The 21,373-nt window shown below is 50.7% G+C and overlaps 1 protein-coding gene across 2 annotated transcripts; it reads right to left on the bottom strand.

The window, feature by feature from the left end:
• Positions 1 to 2,750: 2,750 nt before the first annotated feature.
• Positions 2,751 to 20,147, bottom strand: LOC110598946 (transmembrane protein 40). Of its 2 annotated transcripts, XM_078033442.1 has the most exons (12): positions 19,807 to 20,147; positions 10,427 to 10,509; positions 9,639 to 9,785; positions 8,398 to 8,493; positions 7,805 to 7,858; positions 6,885 to 6,914; positions 6,540 to 6,572; positions 5,927 to 5,977; positions 3,887 to 3,958; positions 3,719 to 3,793; positions 3,471 to 3,527; positions 2,751 to 3,292 (listed from the first exon to the last, which is right to left on the bottom strand). In XM_078033442.1, exons 1-12 carry the CDS (start codon positions 19,929 to 19,931, stop codon positions 3,273 to 3,275), a joined length of 843 nt encoding a protein of 280 aa, XP_077889568.1. In that variant the 5' UTR covers positions 19,932 to 20,147; the 3' UTR covers positions 2,751 to 3,272. The 2 variants fall into 2 exon arrangements, with proteins under 2 accessions (XP_077889568.1, XP_077889569.1); XM_078033443.1 differs by lacking the exon at positions 9,639 to 9,785 and having other exon boundaries at positions 19,807 to 20,145.
• Positions 20,148 to 21,373: the final 1,226 nt, after the last annotated feature.

The following is a 21,373-nucleotide window of genomic DNA, read 5'->3' as shown; positions in this document are numbered from 1 at the left end:
TTCTGTTTTTGGTCAGCAATCCTGAAAACTTCCACGGCTACCTAAAGCTTTTATTTGTGTAATGCAGTGCTGGGGATGGAACCCAGGGCCTCGTGCATCTTAGGCAAGTGCTTTGTCACTGAGCTACGCTGCAGCTTGCTTGCTTGCTTGATTCATTCATTCATTCCTTTATAGCGGGGATTGAACCCAGGGTCACTTTGCCACTGAACTCTATGCTCAGTCCTTTTTGATTATTTCGAGACAGAGTCTCCATCAGTTGTCTAGGCACTGAGGCCTGAGGGTACGTCTTTCACATTGGTAAGGGAAGAAACCTCCCAAATGCAGGGTCAAAGCCCCCCCAGCTCCATCGAGCTGACTTTGCATTTGGGAAAAGAGCTCTACTTTCCATACGAAAGGTCAGGGGTGCTCCACACCCAACAGGGACAACAGAGGCCAATGCCAGCCCACCTGGCAGGCGCAGGAGCCAGAGTCAACAGTGGCCTCTCAGCTCAGTGTTTTCCTTCGTTGCTAGGAAACCTCCAGACGCCGCTGCTCGATGACTAGCGCCCTCTTGTGTTCATGCGCGGTAATACCACCTACCGTTGAGCCAGAAGCAAATATTCCTATTCTCCTATTTTCTAGGCTTTTTACTTGCTCAGTTGCAAGATGTTCATGTTTTTTATTGAGTGCATCACCGGAATCATTTTGTTCTGGAATATACCATGCCCAAAAACGATCGAGGATGTACTCCCAGTTTGAAAAAAAGAGCCATAAAAAGCCATAGGGCTCTCTACTCAAGGAAAATGTGGTTTATTCCTTTTCATTGCTGTGTGATATTTCAGTATTTGATTATATCACCCGCTGGGCTATTTCCAGGTTGGGGCTATTTTGGACAGTGCTAATGTTGATGTTGATAGCCATGTTGTGCAGTGTTATGTCTCCAGGCGACGTACCTAAGAATAAAATTGCTGGACCACGGAATATTTGTGTTATCTTTGACTTGATTAGATAATGCTCAACAATTTTCCAAAAGTAGACGAACAAATAAACGTACATTCCCATCCAGCAGGAGATCTTCATTCTAACTGCTCTCCAGGGTTACCTTTGATATTATCAGACATCGATTTTCACCAGCCTGGTGGGTATATGGGGGTAGCTCGCTATCATTTTATGTTTTTGTGAAATTGAGGATTGAACGCAGGGGTGCTCTACCACTAAGCCATATCTCCAGTCCTTTTTTATTTTTATTTTTTTTATTTTGAGAGAAGGTCTCACTTGCTGAGGCTGGTCTCCAACTTGTGATCCTCCTACCTCAGCCTCCTGAGTCGCTGGAAATACAGGTGTGTGCCACCTTGCCTACTGCTGTTATTTTTTTCCCCTAGAATGAATGAAATAAAGCACCGTTTCCTTACGTTTTGGAGATTCCAGTGCATGATTGTTTGGGCAGATACGGAGGAAAACACATCATGGTGAGAGCCCGTGGCAGAGAAGAAACACTCATCTCACTGCCAGGAATCAAGAGAGAAGAGGGTCTCCCTCTGTTCTAAGGGCACGCCCCCCAATGATCTAAAGTCCTCTCACAAGGCCCCGCCTCTTAAAGGGTCCATTTCCCAAACTATAGCATGTACCCATCTTCACCCAATTCACACCTTGTGTGGCCTGAGCACACTGGACTTCTTGATAGATAGATTGTGGGCAAGGTATCTGCCTTCGCTCCTCCATACCTATACCTTCTGCATTGTCCTTCCCTGTCTCCCTTGTTAAAATCCAGGTCCAATGTCAAGTACTTTGTCCAGTTTTCTAGACTTAACCAACAGCATTTTCTTCTTTCAAGTCTGGTCCTGGCCCAGATCCTCTGGAGTGGACAAAGGACCTCAGGATCTGTGTCAGGAGACGGGGACAAACAGCTGCTACTGCCCCTGTGGGCTGGTCTCCTGTCCTCCCATGTCTTGCATGGCCCTGAAATACTCACTACCCCATCCTCCTTCCCTGGGACCACAGGAGAAACCAAGTCGGCAGGCACCAGGACACTAGAAGCTAAACTCAACCTCCCCCCTGCGGCCTCCATTTCTGAGCTGGCCTTCCGGAGCTCAGGATCCAATGCTTTATTTTTTGAGCACACACTGCAATGGGGCTGGGGCTCCACCTGCTGCCTGACATGTAACCGGACCCCAGGTTGGCACTGGCCTTCAACTCCAGCCAGACAGAGGAGCTACGAGAAGTCCGGGGTCCTGCCTGGGCTGGGTTCCTGGGAGGCTCTGCTGGGATCTGGAGAGAGTGTGGGAGCCCCTCCTTGGACCACCTCCCAGGGGTGGAGTTGACCAGCGAGAACTGAGGTTGGACTTGTGTCCCCACCGCGCAAAAACCCAACAGGGGAGGACAGAAGACAGAGTTGTCCTGCTTCTGTTTCTCCCTTGTGCTCCGTGTTCCACTTGGTGCATCTGCCACTATCTTAACACAGTGGAGGTTTCTAGCACGCAGTCAGCCCAGGGCCTGCAGGCCACGCCCTCTGCTTGACCACGCCCCAAACCTGACCACGCCCTCTGCTTGACCACACCCGCTGCTCGACCATGCCCTCTGCTTGACCACGCCCCTTGCTCGACCACATCCCTTACTCGGCCACGCCCATCACTCGACCACGCCCCTACTTAGCCACGCCCACACCCGACCACGCCCCTACCTGGCCACGCCCCTTACATGCTTCAAAGTGGGCACCAAATATGTTCTTGGACTGCAGAAACCAGGGCATAATATTTAGTTGACTCTTTCAGTTCAGGGAGGAGGTGTTTATTTGAATTGATGGCATTGGGGACAGCAGGGCTGAGGGAAGATTCCCAGGGGCTGTGGTGTTGGTCCCCTTCTTCTTACCTGCATCAGGTTCACTGGGGGGTGGGGGGGACCCAGCCTGGTGGCTCCATGGCTCTGGGTAGTGAGCTCTACCCCAAGGTGGCTCTTTGGACCTCAGAGCGCACCAGCCTGGTCTGAGATTTTGGAAGAAACCAGAAGCCCAGACAGAGCGCCACCTGGAGGGTTCCCTGGGCTCTTGGGCTCTCTGCCCAGAACCATCGCTTTCCAGAAGCTTCCTGGTGATCCAGGTGCCTGGGAAGGGCTCAGGCCCGCGCCCTCCCTCTGCCCTGCACCCTGGCAGCTGGATGGGATTCTGGGGCTGCCCAAATGATGCCCCGGCCTGGGCTCCTGCCAAGGTCCAGCCGACATGGAAGGAAAAGAGCTCTCTGGATTGCTTTGGGATGGCCTCCTGTGGTCTCCCAGGACGTGGCTCTGTCCCCGTGGCCTCAGTGGGTCTTCTTGAACCCTGGAAAGCAAAGCCAACAGGATGCACAGAGAGGCCCTGGACCCTTCTGGGGCCACACAGCTGCTCAACAGGCCCCGGGTAGATTGACACCCGAGTCCCTGCCTCCGCTGAGTATTTCCGAGAGATGCCAAATCTCCTTTCCCAACAGGGGAGAGGAGGAAAAAATACCCCAATTTACCTATTAACTTCTGGAACAGGGGGATGAAGCCCTGCAGGACGCTGTGGACACGGTACACTGCTCAGAAACAGAGAGAAAGGCCAGTCAGGGCTGTGCCCAGGCCCACCCTCCTGTCCACCTGGGAAGAAATCAGGAGCATAAGGGAATTTTTACAAATAATAAATGGAGGTGGTCACTCTCTAGTCCGTGGTCAGCACAGATGGCCAGCCCTGTGGATCCAAGTGGTTTGGGGTACCCGGGGGGCTTACCCAGCCCAAAGTAGATGCCCATGGTCTCCAGAGAGGCGAAGGTGAGCAGGCCGACCCCGAGGGACATGAACCAGTCTGGAGGACAGCAGAGGAGCCTGGTCAGCCTACAGCCTGGTCAGCCTCCCCCACACCCCTGTGGCCCTCTCCCAGTTTTCCAGGGGTCCTCACCCGCATAGTAATGGTAGCACACCAGCAGGGCCCCGATGGCGAAGCACAGCAGGACAAAGTGGAAGAACTCGTCTGCAAAGGAAAAGCCACAGGTTCACGGTCTCCTTCCTGCTCCCCTCCCTGTTTAGGTGGTCCTGGGGACAGGGACCTTGTGCTCTGCTGCTGGGCTACACCCCCGTCCTCTCTTGCTTGATTTGGTTGGTTTTGATGGAGACGCGGGGTCTCCCTCTGTTGCCCACGCCGGTCTCGAACTCCTGTGCTCAGGCAGTGCTCCTGCCTCAGCCTCCTGAGGTGCTAGGACTGAACGTGGGCACAGTGGCCTCTTTTTTTTTTTTTTTTTGGTACCAGGGATGGAACTCAGGGGCACTCAACCACGGAGCCCCATCCCCAGCCCTATTTTGCATTTTATTGAGAGACAGGGGCTCACTGAGTTGCTTAGGGCCTCACCATTGCTGAGGCTGGCTTTGAACTGGAGATCCTCCTGCCTCAGCCTCCCAAGGCAATGGGATTATAGGCGTTTGCCAAGGTGCCCGGATCTTTTTTTATTTTTTCCCTGGAATTGGAGATTGAACCCAGGACCACTCTACCACTGACTTACATCCCTGGCCCTACTTATTTACGTATAGAACAGGGTCTTGCTAAGTTGCCAAGGCTCACTGGTGACTTAGGGCCCCCCAAACTTCCACCCCCCCAAAACTGTAAAAGTGTGCAATGAGATCCAGGTACGGTGGTGCACACCTGTCACCCCAGCAACTCAAGAGGCTGAAGCAGGAGGATCAACAAGTTGGAGGCCGGCCTCAGCATCTTCACAACTCTCTCGAAATCATAAAAAATAAAAAGGGTGAGGGATGTCGCTTAGTGTTAAAAAGCCCCCGGGTTCCATCCCCCAGGACCAAAAGACAAACCACACACACACACACACACACACACGCCATGTTTAAAGTTACAAAAGTGACCAAGGTCAGCTCCCCGAGTGGGGTGCCAAGGCTGCAGGAAATGTCCAGCACAGACTCTGATGTGCTCTGAAGCTTTGGACCACTGTCCTGACCTCTCTGAGCCTCCGTGTTCTGATGGATACAACTCAAGGTCAATGATAGGCTCTTGGATGGGAAAGTGTCCCCAGACAACACGAATGTTGCAAACCACGGCTATCAAGGGCATTTTGAAAGCAAGTAAAAGGAAGGTGGGGAGGGGCAAAATTGTTTGCTCCTAGGGGGAAAAAAAATCGAAATGAATATTTCTAGAACATTCTTGGCTCTGAAGTCAGTTACGCTTTAGGGGGAAAATGTCCATCAGGCAGAACTAGACTTTGTGTAAGAAGAAAGCATCTGACTTAGGTCTCTCTGGAGACAGACAACCTGGACGTGAGGGGCATGAGCAAACATTTTTTTTTCTTCTTTCTTCCTCCCTTGATTTCTCAGCAATGCAAAATGCATTCCTGATAGAGATGTTCTCCCCAATCTATTTTCTCAGGAAAAAAAAGACAGCATACTACAGGGACACAGCCACATCGATGTTTCTAGCAGCACCATTCACAATAGCTAAACTGTGGAGCCAACCTAGATGCCCTTCAGGGGATGAATGGATAAAAAAAAATGTGGCATATATACACAATGGAATATTACTCAGCGATAAAAAAGAACAAAATCATGGCGTTTGCAGGTAAATGGATGGCGTTGGAGAAGATAATGCTAAGTGAAGTTAGCCAACCCCCAAAAAACTAAATGTCGAATGTTTTCCCTGATATAAGGAGGCTGACTCATAGTGGGGGAGGGAGGGGAAGCATAGGAGGAATAGAGGAACTCTAGATAGGGCAGAGGGGTGGGAGGGGAAGGAAGGGGGTGTGACATCTTCTAAAGCAACTGCATCCACATCTGCATCAAATCAGAATCACTGTCGCAGCTTCTTGGAGTGATTCAGGGCTGAGGGTTTTGCCCACTGCAGGACTATGGTCACTACTGTCCTAGGCCACCAGTCACTTTGTCCCCACAGCAGCCTGGAGCAGCCGGGCACACGGGCTTGGGAACAGCGTTTCCTTACCGTCTTTCTTTATGTTCAGTCTTTGTAACTCAGAGGCCGCCTCCTCTTCTCCTTGGGAATAAGAGACAAGTAGGTTTGACTTTGTTTTTTTTTGATACCAGGGATTGAACTCAGGGGCACTGGACCACGGAGCCCCGTCCCCAGCCCTATTTTGTGTTTTATTTAGAGGCAGGGTCTCCCTGAGCTGCTTAGGGCCTCACTTTTTTTTTTTTTTTTGCTGAGGCTGGCTTTGAACTGGAGATCCTCCTGCCTCAGCCTCCTGAGCTGCTGGGAGGTCATGCCTGGCTAAGTGTTTGGTAAAGATGGCGGGGGGCTTTCTCTTCCCTGCCTTGCTGAGCACTGGTCTCCCGGGATGCTTCCTTGTGGGTCGAAGGACAACCACAGCAGCCACGGGAACCATGAATCTGGAGGCCGGCTGGCCTTCACCCTCCTCCCTCCACAGCCTCCACCTGAGTTCTGTTCCATCTTCCTCCTTTCCTGCCTCATGGTGACATTCTGGATGATGACCACATCCCTGCTGGGACTGACCGACCCTCTCAGGCCATCTGAGGTCCCTCCTACCCCCTGAAGCCCAGGTCACCTCCTGTTCTCCCCAGGGCTGCGTAGTATTTACCACTTGCTGAGTCTGAGCCTCGCCTTCGGAGTCCTGGAATAGAAAAAGCTCAAGGTTAGTGGCCAGGCCAGCTTGGGGTCCTTCACAGGCGTCCGCACCCTGTCAAAATTCCCCAGCCACAGAAGATTCATGCATGAGACCCTGGATCTGACCCCTTCAGGCTGTGGCCAGTCCTGCCTGCTTGCTGAGACCAGGCCAGAGCTCCAGGGCCCCAAGAGGCCTTGGGGTTCCTGTCTCTCAGAGCCACCCACAGTGGCAGTGGGTGGCCCGTGGGAGAGAGGTGACACCCAGGCCTTGCTCGGCACGGGCACAGGTGAGCCCTCGTCCCTGCGTGGACACACTCACCTGATTCCCCGGACGGCATTACTTCTCCACCTGCACAGAAGGAGAACCAGGGGTCACTACCCATGATCCTCTGGGGGCAGAGGCTGGGGAGGAAGGTGGATCCAGGTGAGGATCAGGGGGAGTCGGGAGCACATGAAATGAGGGGAGACCCCGGTCGTAGAATTTATTAGCATCCTGGAGGCCTTGAGGGTAAAAAGTCATCTACTAATACATGACCATATATTTGCCTTTTCTATAGTGATAAAAATCACCTTTATTATATATATATAAACACACACATATGCATTAGGGGGTTCTGGGCATCGAACCCAGAGGTCTTCTACCCGTGAGCCACACCCCAGCACTTTTTATTTTTGAGACAGGGCCTCCCTAGGTGGCCCAGGCTGGCCTCAAACTTGCAGATCATTCTAATCCCGCCTCCTCAGCTGCTTGGGATTATCAACCTGTAGCTCCAGGGGTTGAACCCAGGGGCCCGTCCCCACGGAGCCCCCGCCCCAGCCCTTTCTGTGTTTTATTTACAGACAGGGTCTCGCCGAGTGGCTTATAGAGCCTCACTCAGTTGCTGAGGCTGGCCTCGAACTCGCGATCCTCCTGCCTCAGCCTCCAGAGCCGCTGGGATGACAGGGGTGAGGCACCGCGCCTGACTCGCCTAGCGTTCTTAAACAGCCCAGCATGCCCCAGAGGGGTACTGATCATGTCCCATTTTGCTGATTGGGAAGGTGAGGCCCAGAGAAGGTTGAGTGACTTGTCTAGGTCCTCCTATGGCTCAGAAGGGAAGGGAAGATTTCCTAGAAACAACCCCGTGTGTCCCCACACGCCCCCTTTAAGCACTCCACCACCCCCATCGACGTTTGCCAAAGCCCTGAGTCCTCAGGTCCTCCTGATTCTGTTCTCTCCAAAGGTTCTGGACAACCCCTCACCTCCATAGAGCTGAAGTTCATCCTTCAAAATCTCAGGGTCTCCGTGCTCAGCACCTGAGTGGAGACAGTCCCCTTTGGTCAGCTGTCCCCAGACACAGTGTCCCAGGGCCATTTCCATCTCTCATGGGTCTGAAGCCGGAGAAAGTAACACAGTCCCAGGGCTTGGGGGCGAGGCAGCTTAGCCTCAAGAGGGCTCTCAGCCTCTAGAGAGAACCCCGTGCAGTTACCCATTCTACAGATAAGGAAACTGAGGCTCAGGGGGTCGATTAGGGCTGGGGTGTAGTTCAGTGGTGTATCCCATGGCACCGTGCTTGCCTAGCATGCATGAGACCCTGGATCTCACCCCCCAGCACCGGGGATCAAGGGGAGAGAAAAGCTGAGTTGCTTATAAGGCCTCACTAAGTTGCTGAGGCTGGCCTCGACCTCACAATCCTCCTGCCTCAGCCTCCAGAGCCACGTGCGGTTTACATAACCCTATGTGGGAATTTTCACCAAGTATTTATGATCTCGAATGAATTCTACGATGTGACATCTTTCTCTCGGACTTCCCCAGGAAGATGAGGAACAGCAGCAAGAGGAAGGCCTGTGCCTACCAGGTGACCTGTCCCTGTGGGGGTGACCGGGCCCTGGGCTCCGTCCACGTCCACGTTTCCCAGGAACTCTGAGGTGCTGGTCCTCTTCGCCGCTATCTGCAGGGAACAAGCACAAACCAGCTGTAGGAGAACCTCAGGTTGGGATTTTTAGAACTTTTTCTTTCTTTTTTTTTTTTTTTTAGAAGAGTTTTGCTTTGGGGACTGGGGGTTATGAGACCTGATTCTTTTTCTGTATCACTTCATCTTTCTTGCTTGCTTGCTTGCTTTTCTTTTCCAACAAAGCCTTGAACCTGGGGCACTTCCCCCCCTGAGCTACATACCCCAGTTCTTTTTATTGTGATCCGTTAGCCTCTGTTTTCTGAGTCACTAGAATGACAGGCAGGTGCCACTGAGCATCTCTTTTTATTTTTTAAATATTTGTAGTTGCAGTTATTTTGATTCCTATGGGGATGGAACCCCACAGGTGCTTTACCAAGGATGCCGGCCTTTTTTTTTTTTTTTTTTTTTTTTGGAGACAGGGTGGCTGAGGCTGGCCTCCCACTTGCGATCCTCCTGCCTCAGCCTCCCAGGTTGCTGGGATTGCAAGTGTGCGCCACTGCACCTGGATTCTAGTCCTATATTTTCTGCAATATCTTATAACTGAAAACAAAACTTCATTTAAAAACCACCGGGGCTGGGGATGTCCCCACGTGGTACAGCACTTGCTTGCCTGACGTGGTCAAAGCCCTGGATTTGATCCTGATCGTGGTAGGTCTGTTGCTTTAATAGGGAGGTGGCTATTTTTTGGGGGGGGTGGTTCCAGGGATTGAACTCAGGGGCCCCCCACCACGGAGCGCCCTCCTCAGCCCTGTTTTGTATTTTATTTAGAGACAGGGTCTCACTGAGCTGCTTAGGGCCTCACCACTGCTGAGGCTGGCTTTGAACTTGAGATCCTCCTGCCTCAGCCTCCAGAGCGGCTGGGAGGACAGGCGTGACTCTCATACTTTTGTTTTCGACAATTATTTATTTATCTTAGGTGGTGCTGAGGGTGGAACCCAGTGCCTCACGTGTGCTAGGCCAGCGATCTGTCACCGGGTCACAACCCCAGCCCAATTTTTATGCATTTTTAAGTGAATAAAGAATACATGATTGATTTGTTTATTTTTTAAGCAGGACTGGGATGGAACTCAGGGCCCCCCCAGCATGCTAGGCAAGTGGTCTGCCATTGATCTACAGGGCCACCCCTAACACCGTTGCTATACCTGAGGAGGAGGAGGAGGAGGAGGAAGAGGAGGAGGAGGATGAGGAGGATGATGAGGATGAAGAGGAGGAGGACTTGTCTCTCTCATATTGCTTTCGGGGAAAGAGTTCAGACTTCCCATGTCGCTTGTGGAAATCTGTCTCTCCATCTGGGAGGCACACACAGGCAAGGGGTGAGTGCTTCTGGCCCTTCCCATCCGGGGACCAGCAGGGGTCCACTCGGACCCCGGGAGTGGTAGAGGGGTCAGGAGGGATGGGGATGATTTTCCCAAATATCTAAGGTCAATGGAAGGTGCAGGGGTTCGAGGATCTCAGAGATCCCATGGGATCCAAAGGCCCAGGGAATTGTTCTGAATATGGGCTCCAGAAAAAGAGGATTTTAAGCCCCCTCCCCTGCCCAGAGACCACTAGATACTGTAGAGTCTGCCACTTGGGATTCTTATAAATTATTCTGTAAGTTACTGGGAAGCTGGGATCCCCGTCACACCCCCAACCTTCCCATGCCCCATCCCGGGGCCACTGAGGATCCTTTCTACCCTCGCAAGACCCTCCCTAGCCAGCCCAAGCCCCTAACAAGGCCATGAGATTTGGCAAATAAATAAGGCTCCCCTCAGCTACAAAGGGTTGGGAGACAGACTGGACCGATTACGTGTGTGTGTGTAAAATCATTTCAGCTATGATTTGAGCCCCTGCACCAAATAAGCTGAGCAAGGTCTTCTTCGGTCCAACCTCCTCCTGAATCCCACTTGCCAAGTGGCTTTGCCCAGAGGATCCGAGAAGGCAAACATACAGTCTAGATCTTCTGTCTCTTTGTGGATTTGATTGTCGTCTTGAGAGTGGGAGGAGGATCCTGAAGCATCCATGGCTTTTTCCCTGGAGGATAAACAATGATAATTAATTTCACTTTAGCTCATGTCCTTAATATATAAAGAGCCTGGCAAACAAATAAGAAAAAGACAGGGGCTGGGGCTGGGGCTCAGTGGTAGAATGCTCGCCTGGCATGCGTGAGGCACTGGGTTCGATCCTCAGCACCACATAAAAATAAAAGTATTGTGTCCACCTATAACAAAAAAATATTTTTTTTAAAAAAGACAAACACCCAAGATTTAAATATATAAGAAAAACAACTCATTAAAAAAAAAGAAATATAGGGCTGGGGTTGTGGCTGGCTCAGTGGTAGAGCGCTTGCCTAGCATGCATGGGGCAGGGGTTCAATCTTCAGCACCACATAAAAATAAACAAATAAAATAAAGGCATTCTGTTCATTTATAACTACAAAAGAATTTTAAAAAATAAATATTCATTAGGGATATTTGAATAATGATCATCTTTTGATAACATTAAGAACATTTTCTTCGGTGTGATACTTATATTGGTGTATGCGTTATATTGGTGTTACATTTATCCTTAATTTTACTGACACATGTTCAAATATTCCAGATAAAATATATGATTTCTGGAAACTGCTTCAAGATAATCTTGTTGAGGCCAGGCACAGTGGTGAACGCCTGTCATCCCAGCTGCTCGGGAGGCTGAGGCAGGAAGATCTCGAGATCCAAGCCAGCCTCAGCAATGTGAGGCCCTGAGCAACTCAGTGAGACCCTGTCTCTAAATAAAATATAAAATAGAGCTGGGGATGGGGCTCAGTGGTCGAGTACCTCTGAGTTCAATCCCTGGTACCAAGAAGAAAAAAAAAATCTTGTTGGAGAGTTGAGAGAAATAGAAAGAGGATCGCAGAACTAAATATATGATTATAAATTGATAACTTTCGAAGCTATATCAAAAACTAAATAGTGATTTTTCTCTGGGTGTTATGGATATTTTACTTTTCTTATTTATGACTTTCTATTCTCTAAATTGAGAACAGAATTGCTTTTGTTAGACTAAAACAACCAATGGTGTTCATTATTTAAAAATGCAACATGCTTATATCACTCTAGCACTTAGCTTTACAAAGGGCTTATATATCCTGAATTCCATCTGCACCCAATAACAAACCAGTCGGGCAGGCATTGGGATTAATCACTCCTCACATTTGAAAGTGATTTGCAGACAACAGAACATTTTCCCAAAAGATTGTTGCCTCTGTTTTTTATAATAATCCCATAGAGGAGTATACTGGGGCAGAGATGGAGTGCCTTGTGTTGGAGGGACTAGTGTTCAAGTTCTATTTAATGCACTTGAAAACATCGGTCCAGGGAACGATGGAGTCAGGCTGGAATCTGATTATTTTTGGACCAAAATGACTATAAACGGTCAAGGTGAGGACAAGAAGCAGCACTTAAGGTGCAGAGGGAGGTTTGGAAATATGTCCCTTTAGGACACCATATTCTGTGTTTTCTTGAGCTCTGGAGGGATAACTAGAGGTGGGCCTCCCGATGGCACCACAGTAAGCCATAACTGGAAAAAAAAAAAAATCCAAACATCTAACTCCAGCAAGCAGATGCTTCTCTGGGGAACTTGGAGCCAGACTTGATTTTTGCTGGGCACAGGCTTACCCCGCTGAGGACTACATTTCCCAGAATCCCTTGCACCTGGGGGTAGCCACGTGACTACATCCTTGCCAGTGGCACATGCGCAGATGTGGTATGTGCAGTGGTGTGTTGAGAAATGGGTAGTGGCCCTGGGGGTGGGGGAGTGTGTACCTAGACATGGGTACACAGGCTTGTTATAAATTTTTCTGATGTAACTATTTAGCATGCAGCTTACAAACCAGAAGACCACAGAAATCCCATATATCTACGCCTTCAGTGTAACATGGTATTTCATGCAAAAATAAAAATTTTAAAAAAACCCAACTACTATAAACTGCCAATGAGAATGTCACAAAATTAGACTTCAGATAAGTGCCTGATGACTGCCCATTTCAGCAGAGATGCAGCAAAGAGGTTGCTTGGTCTTAATGTTGGCTCATTTTTGCTTTGACAGTGATCTAAGACGACAGTTTAACTTTCAATCTGAATATTATTATCTTCTTGATGGCTTTCTTAAATTTACACAATCAAGCTCTGATGTGTGGTTGACTGATTTCAGGGGCGTAAAGACTCTACTGTGGCAGCGCACACTTGGTATCCCAGTGGCTGGGGAGGCTGAGGCAGGAGGATCGCAAGTTGGAGGCCAGCCTCAGCAAAAGTGAGGCACTAAGCAACTCAGGGAGACCCTGTCTCTAAGTTAAATACAAAAGAGGGTTGGGGATGGGGCTCAGTGGTCGAGGGCTCCTGAATTCAATCCCTGGCACTAAAAAAAAAAAAAAAAAAAAAAAGACTCTACTGTGCGTGATTTCAAGGTCTCCTTGACAAGGTTGAGCACATGAGAGGAGCAGCATAGTAGTGCACATGGCACAGTATCCCACCACCTGGGTACCAAAGACGCAAATGTTCTGCAGTGCTCAGATATCTAACAACTGAGAATGCAGTAAAATAAACGTATGTGAAGCACTTATTTTCTTTTTCACATCATCTATTGGTCGTGTTTAACAAGGAGCTGTCCAATTTCCTCAACATTTAACAACCGGCTCTCCCAACCAGCACCTCCTGGCTTCAGCTGCATCTAGGTCGACTCCTGTTGGCATAGGAGCTTCCTGTTTCCTGCTTCTTGCATGCAGGAACACCAAGCTGCTACATCCTTGAATGTAAGACTTGGAGTGCCGAATCGGCTCCAGTCAACACCCTGGGGGTGCCTGAGCCAAAAGGCAAAGGGAACCCAGGTCCTGATAAGGTCCAGAGCTGCCCGCCTGCCCGGACCTGCCCACCCTTGAACTGCTTTGAGCACAAGAAATAAGCTTCTCTCTTCCTTGTGCCCCTGTGTTCGGGGCCTCTTTGTTATAGCAGCTTAGCTTGGCGATGCTGACTACATTCTGATTCCTACCCTCGTTCTCCTCCTAGCTTCATTCCCTGTGAGGACCAAAGCTTCTCACCTCAGCACTGATGACATTTAGAGCCAGATAATCTTTGCTGTTGTGTACTGTAGGATGTTTAGCAGCTCCCAGGCCTGGGGGAACAACAGCACCCGTTCCACCATTTGGATCATTCCAAATGTCTGCAAGGGTTGGGGTTGTAACCCAGTGGGGCAGTGCTTGTCTTGCAGGGGTGAGACCCTAGGGTTCAAAATCCCAAGCACCACACACACACACACACACAGTCTCCAGTCATTGCCAAATGTCCCCTCTCCCTTGACCTTGACCTTGGCAGCAGTGCAGTTCACTTCTCTAATCACCTCATTTGTAAACTGGGATGGTGGCACCTTGTCAGAGACTTAGGTGACATGTTGATGAGGGAACCCAGGGCCTCGCATAAGTGTCTCCTTTTCTATGTGCCGTAGTTTGGATTTTTTTTCCCCATACTGGGGGCTGAACTTGGGTGGTCTACCGCAGAACTCCACCCCCTATCCTTTTTATTCTTTATTTTGCCCAGGCTGGCCTCAAACTTGCAACCCTCTTGCCTCAGCCTACCACATCACTGGAGTTACGATGTGCACCATCATGCCCAACTCAAGAATTTAGATCTTGAACATCCCCCAAGAGCCCACGTATTAAAGTCTTCGTCCCTAGGGTACCACTTTTTGCAGGTGGTGGAACCTTTAAGGGGTGGAGCCTAATGGGAGGTCTTTAGGTCTTTAGAGAACGCCCATTTCTATGAGGATGGTAGGACCCTGGTCTCTTCCTTTCTCTCTCTCTTTTGCTCCCTGGCTGGGAGGGGAACAGTTCTGTTCTATCACACAGTCCCACCATGATGTGCTGCCTCCCCACAGGCCCAAAGCAAGAGGGCCAACTGCTCATGCACTGGAATGTTCAAAACTGTGAACCCAAATAAGTCTTTTTGTCTATTTAAGTTTATTTGTCTCAGACATTTTGTTATAGTGACAGAAAGCTAATAGGATCCAACTCCAACTGAACTCCTGTTACCCTCAGTGTCTAGCCCCAGCCCTGCTCATCCCTTATCTCCTAGGTCTAAGGTCTACTACCCTTTTCTAGAAGAAAAATTCTCCTTTCTCAGGAAGCATTCAACTAAGTACTAAGAGGTCACTAGGCATTAAAACTAACTGTTCTCTGGTGCACGCCTGTAATCCCAGCAACTTGGGAGGCTGAGACAGGAGGATCCCAAGTTCAAGGCCAGCCTGGGCAATTTAGCAAGATCTCAGAAACTTAGTGGGACCTTAAAATGATTAAAATGGGGCTGGAGGCTGGGGATGTAACTCAGTGGGAGAGCACCCCTGGGTTCAATCCTCAGTATCAGAAAACACACACACACACACACACACACACACACACACAATCCTCACTGATATCAAGGTTATGAATGACTGATAACTTTACATTATTAGTCATGGCACCTTTGTGTTTTGAAAAGAATTCTTTGCACATAGCAAGTGAATAATTATCTCAACAGCTGAGATAATCTCTAATGAGAAACCTCCCTGGAAGCTGGAGATAGCCATGTGACCTGGTTTAGTCCATTGAGAAGTGGAATTCTGAGAAGAGTTTTCCTTTTCCTGGCAAAAGAGCCTAATTATGCTGTATCCCCCGCCCTCTCCTTTCTTCTTTAAACATGAATGTGATGGCAGGAGCTACAGTGGCCATCTTATGACTATGAGGAAAACCCAGAGCAAATGTAGATACATTATTGATCCATTTAGTGCGTACTGGAAACTGCCTGTATTCTTTTAACTTGAGAAAAAATAATGATTTAAATTATTTTTTTAAGTTATAAAAAAATAATTTAAATCATTATACTCAGGATTTTCAGCATTTGTAACTGAATACCATTTGACCAACACAACTCTCTCCTATATCTGTACATTACTTGAGCACCTACTAGTTGTTGCCACTGGCAATGCTACGTTGAATAAGTTGCCAACTTGTCCCCAAAGAATTTTAAGATATACTAGGAGGATGTAGAAGCCAGGGGCCCCAATCAGACCAGGGTCAGTCAAAAAAAGTTCCTGAAAGAAGGGCTACTGGGGCTGAATCTGGACAGGCCACCAGGAATGGTATATGCAAAGGCCCAGAGGCACAGGGCACTGCCTGCCAAGCTGAAGGAAGCTCTAGTGAGGAACAGGACTTGGGGAGGCCCAGGGGGCACTCCCACACTATTTCCTAGCACATCACTGTCCCAAACCTTAGTCACCTCTGGCTCATTCCAGACTCTTCTTCAAGGGGTAGGGCATCTTGTTGCCCAACTCGAGGGAGGAACTGTTTCTGGACACTGTCCAGGGCTCGGCAGGGAGTTGGACACACCTAGGGTTTGTCTCCTCCGCCGGATTACGGACCTAGTCAGGACGGGGACCCAGGCTGACTCTGTGTCATCGGTATCCTGTACGGGGCTGGGCAGAGCCACCAGGGTGCCCCAGGTTTGAATGTGTGCCCACCAGGGCTCATGGGCTGCAAAGTCAATCCCCGGTGCCAGGTGCCCGTGTGTCAGGAGGTGGGGCCGAGGAGCAAGAGGTGACTGAGCCCCGAAGCCCTGCCCTGGAGGATGAGTCACACCCTCATCCCAGGAATGGGTCAGCTCTTGCAGGAACCAGCTGGGGAGCCAAGAGAGCTGTGCCTGGTCTTGCTCTGCCCTCCCTCCCTGGCTCTGTGCATGGGATGAAGTGCCATACCCAGGCAATATCGGCACTTGACAAACCCAAGTCCCCCCTTTGGGGGTCTTTATTGGTGGATCTGGAATCAGAAAAGTGAGGTTAGGGCTCAGGCGTAGCTCCAGGAGATCTGAAGGGTGATCAAGGCCGAGTGTGGTCCACTCAGATCACCAGATCCTTTTCTCCTGAGTTTTACAATAGTCTCCCATAAACATTGCTGGACCTCCGTTTCCCCATGTGCAGAGAAAATGGGAGCTGCCCTCTGCCAGGTCCTTCCTGTAGGGGGTGACTCTCTAGGGGACGAAGGCTCTGAAACTCTTCAGTTTATCAATTTCATCCCCAAAGAAGTTGGGGTAGTAAATTTAACAGGACCTGTAAGAGGGCCCAGGGTAGCATGTGGGTATCTTGCAGGAAATAGTGAGGTCTTTCAAAATGCTCCCAGAAAGGGACATTTGGGGTACAAATTGGTTCGGCGGGTCCCAGGACGCTGAGGCTGGAGGATCACAAATTTGAGGACCGTCAGGAAAACCCAGCGAGAGTTTTATGTCAAAATAAAATTTAAAAAGGGCTGGGAAGGCAGCTCCATTGGTAGCACCACCCCAGCACTGAAAGATCAAGAGATCCTCTGAGCTCTCTGGGAGTGGCCACCATGTTTCTCTGGCTCTGTGCTGTCTCCTGGCCCCTGGCCCCTGGCCCCTAGCCCCTAGATTGGAGAAAACACTTTACCCAGAGAAATCACAACCCGTTGCACTTAAGAGCTCAAAGGAACAGCCAGGGCCCGCGATCCTTCTTTAGCATCTTCTCCTTCCTTTTATAACATCGTCCACACATTCGTACCCCTTCTTCCACCTCTCCTACTTCCCACTTCCTGCCTCAAGCCCACGTCATCTCCCGGCTCCTCAAGCAGGGGGTGTATCCCTTCCCCAAGTTAGTGTCACAGCCAGGACACCAAAACAGGACCAGAAAAGACAAGGGACTTGGCCAAGACCACACAGTGGGTAGGAACTCAGACCTCACAACACTTCAGTGACACAGTAACCTGCTCTGGCTGGGGTCTCAAGTGACCGCCACAGGCCCAGGCCTTAGAGACTGGGTCGTCAGCACTACTGGGAGGTGGTAGGACCTTGAAAAGGGGGGGGGCATCGTGGAAGGTCTTCAGGTCACTAGGGGTTTTCCCTTGAAGTGGACTGTGGGACCCCAGACTCTTCTTCTTTCTGCCAACAAGGAAGACAATTTTGTTCCACCATGGACTCCCCCCATGGTGCACAACCTCGCTGCAGGCCCAAACCAATCAGGCTCTGGAACCTCCAAAAATGAGCCAAAAATAACCTCCTTTTTTTTTTCTTTATAAGTGAATTATCTCAGTTATTTCATTACAGTGACTGAAAGCGGACGAACACAGAACTGCTGAGAGGAAAAGAAGGTGGAACAGCAGGTTGCTAGCCCGGAAAAAGAGCCAATTAGGATTGGTTCCAGCCAGGCACGGTGGCGCACACCTGTAATGCCAGCTGAGACAGGAGGGTGGCGAGTTCAAGGCCCTAAGTGACTCACTTTCCATCTTCTCTCTTTGCCTGTCTCCCCGACCCACCACACACAGTGGACAACAAGAAAAACACACACACAAAAGGAAGGATCCACATGGATGTCTCTCTAAAGAGACAGATGGTCCACATCCTTAGTCATCAGGGAAATGCCAATCAAACCCACAACAAGAGGCCACGTCACATGCACAAACATGGTCAGGGTAAGACACACACACACACACACACACACACACACACCATAACAAGGGCTGATTGCAGTGTGGACAAATCAGAACCCTTCGACATTTGGCTGGTGCGATTGTAAAATAGTTTGGTAGTGCCCCCAGATGTTAAGCAGACCAGGTGATCCAGAAATCCCCATCCCAGGTCATGCCCAAGATGAACTGAAAACCTATATCCACACAAAGGCACGCCCATCAACTGGTGGATGGATGGACCAGATGGGATGTAACCATACGATGGAATATTATTCAGCCATCAACCGGAAGACTAGCTCCACGCCACCATATGAAGGAACCCTCATGAAATTAAGTCAAATAAACTAGTCTGGAAGGACCACATGCTGTATGATTGCATTTATATGAAATATGCAGAAGGGACACAGCTGTAGAGATAAGCAGATGAGTGTTATGTGGGGGTGACTGCTAAAGGATTTGGGGTTTTATCTTGGGGATGAGAAAAACGCTCCAAATTAGATAGAGATGATGGTGGCACACCACGGTGAATATACTCAAATCCCCTGAATTGTGCTTTTTCTTTTGGTACCAGGGATTGAATTCAGGGGCCCTTGACCACTGAGCCACATCCCCAGCCCTATTTTGTGTTTTATTTAGAGACAGGGTCTCACTGAGTTGCTTAGGGCCTCACTAATTTGCTGAGGCTGGTTTTGAACTCGAGATCCTCCAACTGGGTCCATGAATGTCATCCCAGCCACTCAATGAGGCTGAGGCAGGAGAATCACAAGTTCAAAGCCAGCCTCGGCAACTTACTAAGGCCCTCAGCAACTTAGTGAGACCCTATTTTAAAATAGAAAATAAAAAGGGCTGGGGATGTGGCTTGGGGGGTTAAGTACCCTCAGGTTCAATCCCTAGCTCCAAAAAAAAAAAAAAAAAGAAGAAAGAAAAAATAGATAAATGTCACAGTGTGTGAATCACATCTCAGTAAAGCTTCTATTTGAAGAAAAAAAAAAAAGGAGGAGGGAGACTTCACACACAGGATTGCAAAAGTGAAATCAGGAGGTGGGCACGGCACTGCCCAGCATGGCCCCTGGGAGTCCCCAGTGTGGGTGGCACGTGTCCTCTGGGGCTATGGCAGTCTGAGTTCTAGGAACTTCAGAGCCGACAGGAGTCCTGTTGACAGATCTGCTTGGTTTGGACCCTAAACAGAACGCCCCAGGCTTCACTCAGTGCGACTGCCGTGACACACACTCCCGACACCCCAGTTAGGATCTTTAAGTCTTTGGGTCAGTTTTTAAATAAAACAGAAGAAAATAATAAGCACAGAACTGTAACCCTGGTATCCCCCTCCCCGCCAAAAAGAATGACTGCCCAGAGGGAGGGGTGGGGCCCCAGGAAGGGCTGATTGGGGGGGTCTGGGTGTTCTGCCAAGCCAGTGTCCCCTTGAGCCTTGCCACCTGTGTCCCAGGCTGTCCCCCAAGCCCTGACTCTCTGCTCACTGTCCCCCGCAGGACCTTTAAGCCGGAGGCAGGAGCAACTGTCTGGACTCACTGTCCCAGGAGCACCCTGGGGGAGAGGCACCCCTGCCCTCCTGTCTTCAGGATCCTAACGCCAGGTGACAGATGGGGAAACCGAGGCACAGCAAGGTCAAGGGGTTTTCTGAAGCCCTGCAGCATGCTGGTGACACAATCAAGAGCTGGTCACCTACCAGGGACAGGCTCAGGCAGGCTGGTTCTCAGTCAGCTGGGAACATGCAGAGCAGGTCCCCCGAGGAGGTGCCCGATGCCACCCCTGGGAGGCCCCAGGCTCCCTGGTCCCCTTGAAAACCAACAGCCCCTCCGCCCACGGCTGCCCCGCCCGGGTCCCCTTACCTGGGTCCCTCGTCTGGTCCGAGCAGCAGGGCGACTCTGAGCGGACTGTGTGGATGCCGGCTGGGCAGGGGAAGGACAGGCCAGGCGCACCCGTGACAGGGAGGGGGCGGGGCCACCGTGACCATGACTTGCCCCTGGGCCCCACTGGCTCACCCGGGTGGCATTTCTTCCTGCCAGCGCTATCGGCCCCAGGTCTTCCTGTGGGACTTGACTGTTTCCCACAACACCCCAGGAAGGGGAAGAAGGGGGCAGCCATAGCCTGGACCATCCCTGGGGCATGGCCCTGCCCTTGGGCTGTGGGAGGCTGAGGATGGGCCAGCGCTGCCTTCCCGGGCGGTGCCAAGCTCTGGGAGGGGAGGAGCTGGGGGCGTGGCTCAGGTGCCCCTGGGCGGTGCCAAGCTCTGGGAGGGGAGGAGCTGGGGGCGTGGCTCAGGGGCCCCTGGGCGGTGCCAAGCTCTGGGAGGGGAGGAGCTGGGGGCGTGGCTCAGGGGCCCCTGGGCGGTGCCAAGCTCTGGGAAGGGAGGAGCTGGGGGTGTGGCTAAGGTGCCCCTGGGCAGTGCCAAGCTCTGGGAAGGGAGGAGCTGGGGGCGTGGCTCAGGTGTCCCTGGGCGGTGCCAAGCTCTGGGAAGGGAGGAGCTGGGGGCGTGGCTCAGGTGTCCCTGGGCAGTGCCAAGCTCTGGGAAGGGAGAGGCTGGGGGTGTGTCTCAGGTGCCCTTGGGGGGTGCCAAGCTCTGGGAAGGGAGAGGCTGGGGGCGTGGCTCAGGTGCCCCTTGCACCTGCTACCAGGGAGCCTGATTCAGATCCCAGCCATGTGTCCCGACCCGCTTTTCAGGTTGGAGGCCACTGCCAGGTGCCACTGCACTTGATAGACAGCTGTGGCGTAGTGGGCAGGAGAGGAGGCTCAGGACTCCTCTAGGTGGGGACTGGCAGTGCCCTCTCTGGGCAGGAAACTGGGCTAAAGCTGGACAGTTTTGGAGAGAACCCTTTGCCTTGCTCAAGAGGGAAAACCCAGGTCCCACCCAGGGGGGCGGGAGGGACTGCCCTCATCCGGCCTCTGCTTCTCACACCCTCACCAGTCACCTGGGCTGCTCCCAAATGGATTTCTATTGGATGACACTGATTTAGAGAGGGGGAAAAATGGGCGGGACTTGGTAATTTGATGGGTTGGCGGGGAGAGGGAGACTCTCTTTCAATTATTCTTCTTTTTAAAACATTTATTTTTTAGTTGTAGGTGGACACAACACCTTTATTTTATTTTTATGTGGTGCTGAGGATCGAACCCAGTGCCTCACACATGCTAGGTGAGCGCTCTACCACTGAGCCACAGCCCCAGCCCCATAGGATTTGTGTTTTCAACTTGGCACAAGTACAAACAAAAATTCCTATCTTCCAAATCAGATCGAGAAATTAAATACATTGATAAGCGAAGCCACGAGTCTTCCGACCCCAGGGATGTTTTAAGAAGAAACTTGAGGTCTACCCTGACGCATGTCAAAGGATGTGAACTAGATTATTCCTCAGTGTGGTCCCCAAACCAGTAGTCTCAGCATCACCAGGGAACCTTCTA

Source organism: Ictidomys tridecemlineatus, chromosome 16 (assembly GCF_052094955.1).
Source record: "Ictidomys tridecemlineatus isolate mIctTri1 chromosome 16, mIctTri1.hap1, whole genome shotgun sequence".
Taxonomy (NCBI): domain Eukaryota; kingdom Metazoa; phylum Chordata; class Mammalia; order Rodentia; family Sciuridae; genus Ictidomys; species Ictidomys tridecemlineatus.
This window is presented reverse-complemented; position numbering and strand designations above follow the sequence as displayed.

Excerpts from the sequence above, each read along its gene's own strand:
- LOC110598946 (XM_078033442.1), bottom strand. The coding sequence starts at position 19,931 with ATGGTCACGGTGGCCCCGCCCCCTCCCTGTCACGGGTGCGCCTGGCCT. Across the intron at positions 3,959-5,926 it reads ACTGAACATAAAGAAAGACG|ACGAGTTCTTCCACTTTGTC; the intron begins GTAAGGAAACGC and ends TTTCCTTTGCAG. Across the intron at positions 3,794-3,886 it reads GTGCTACCATTACTATGCGG|ACTGGTTCATGTCCCTCGGG; the intron begins GTGAGGACCCCT and ends GCTGTCCTCCAG.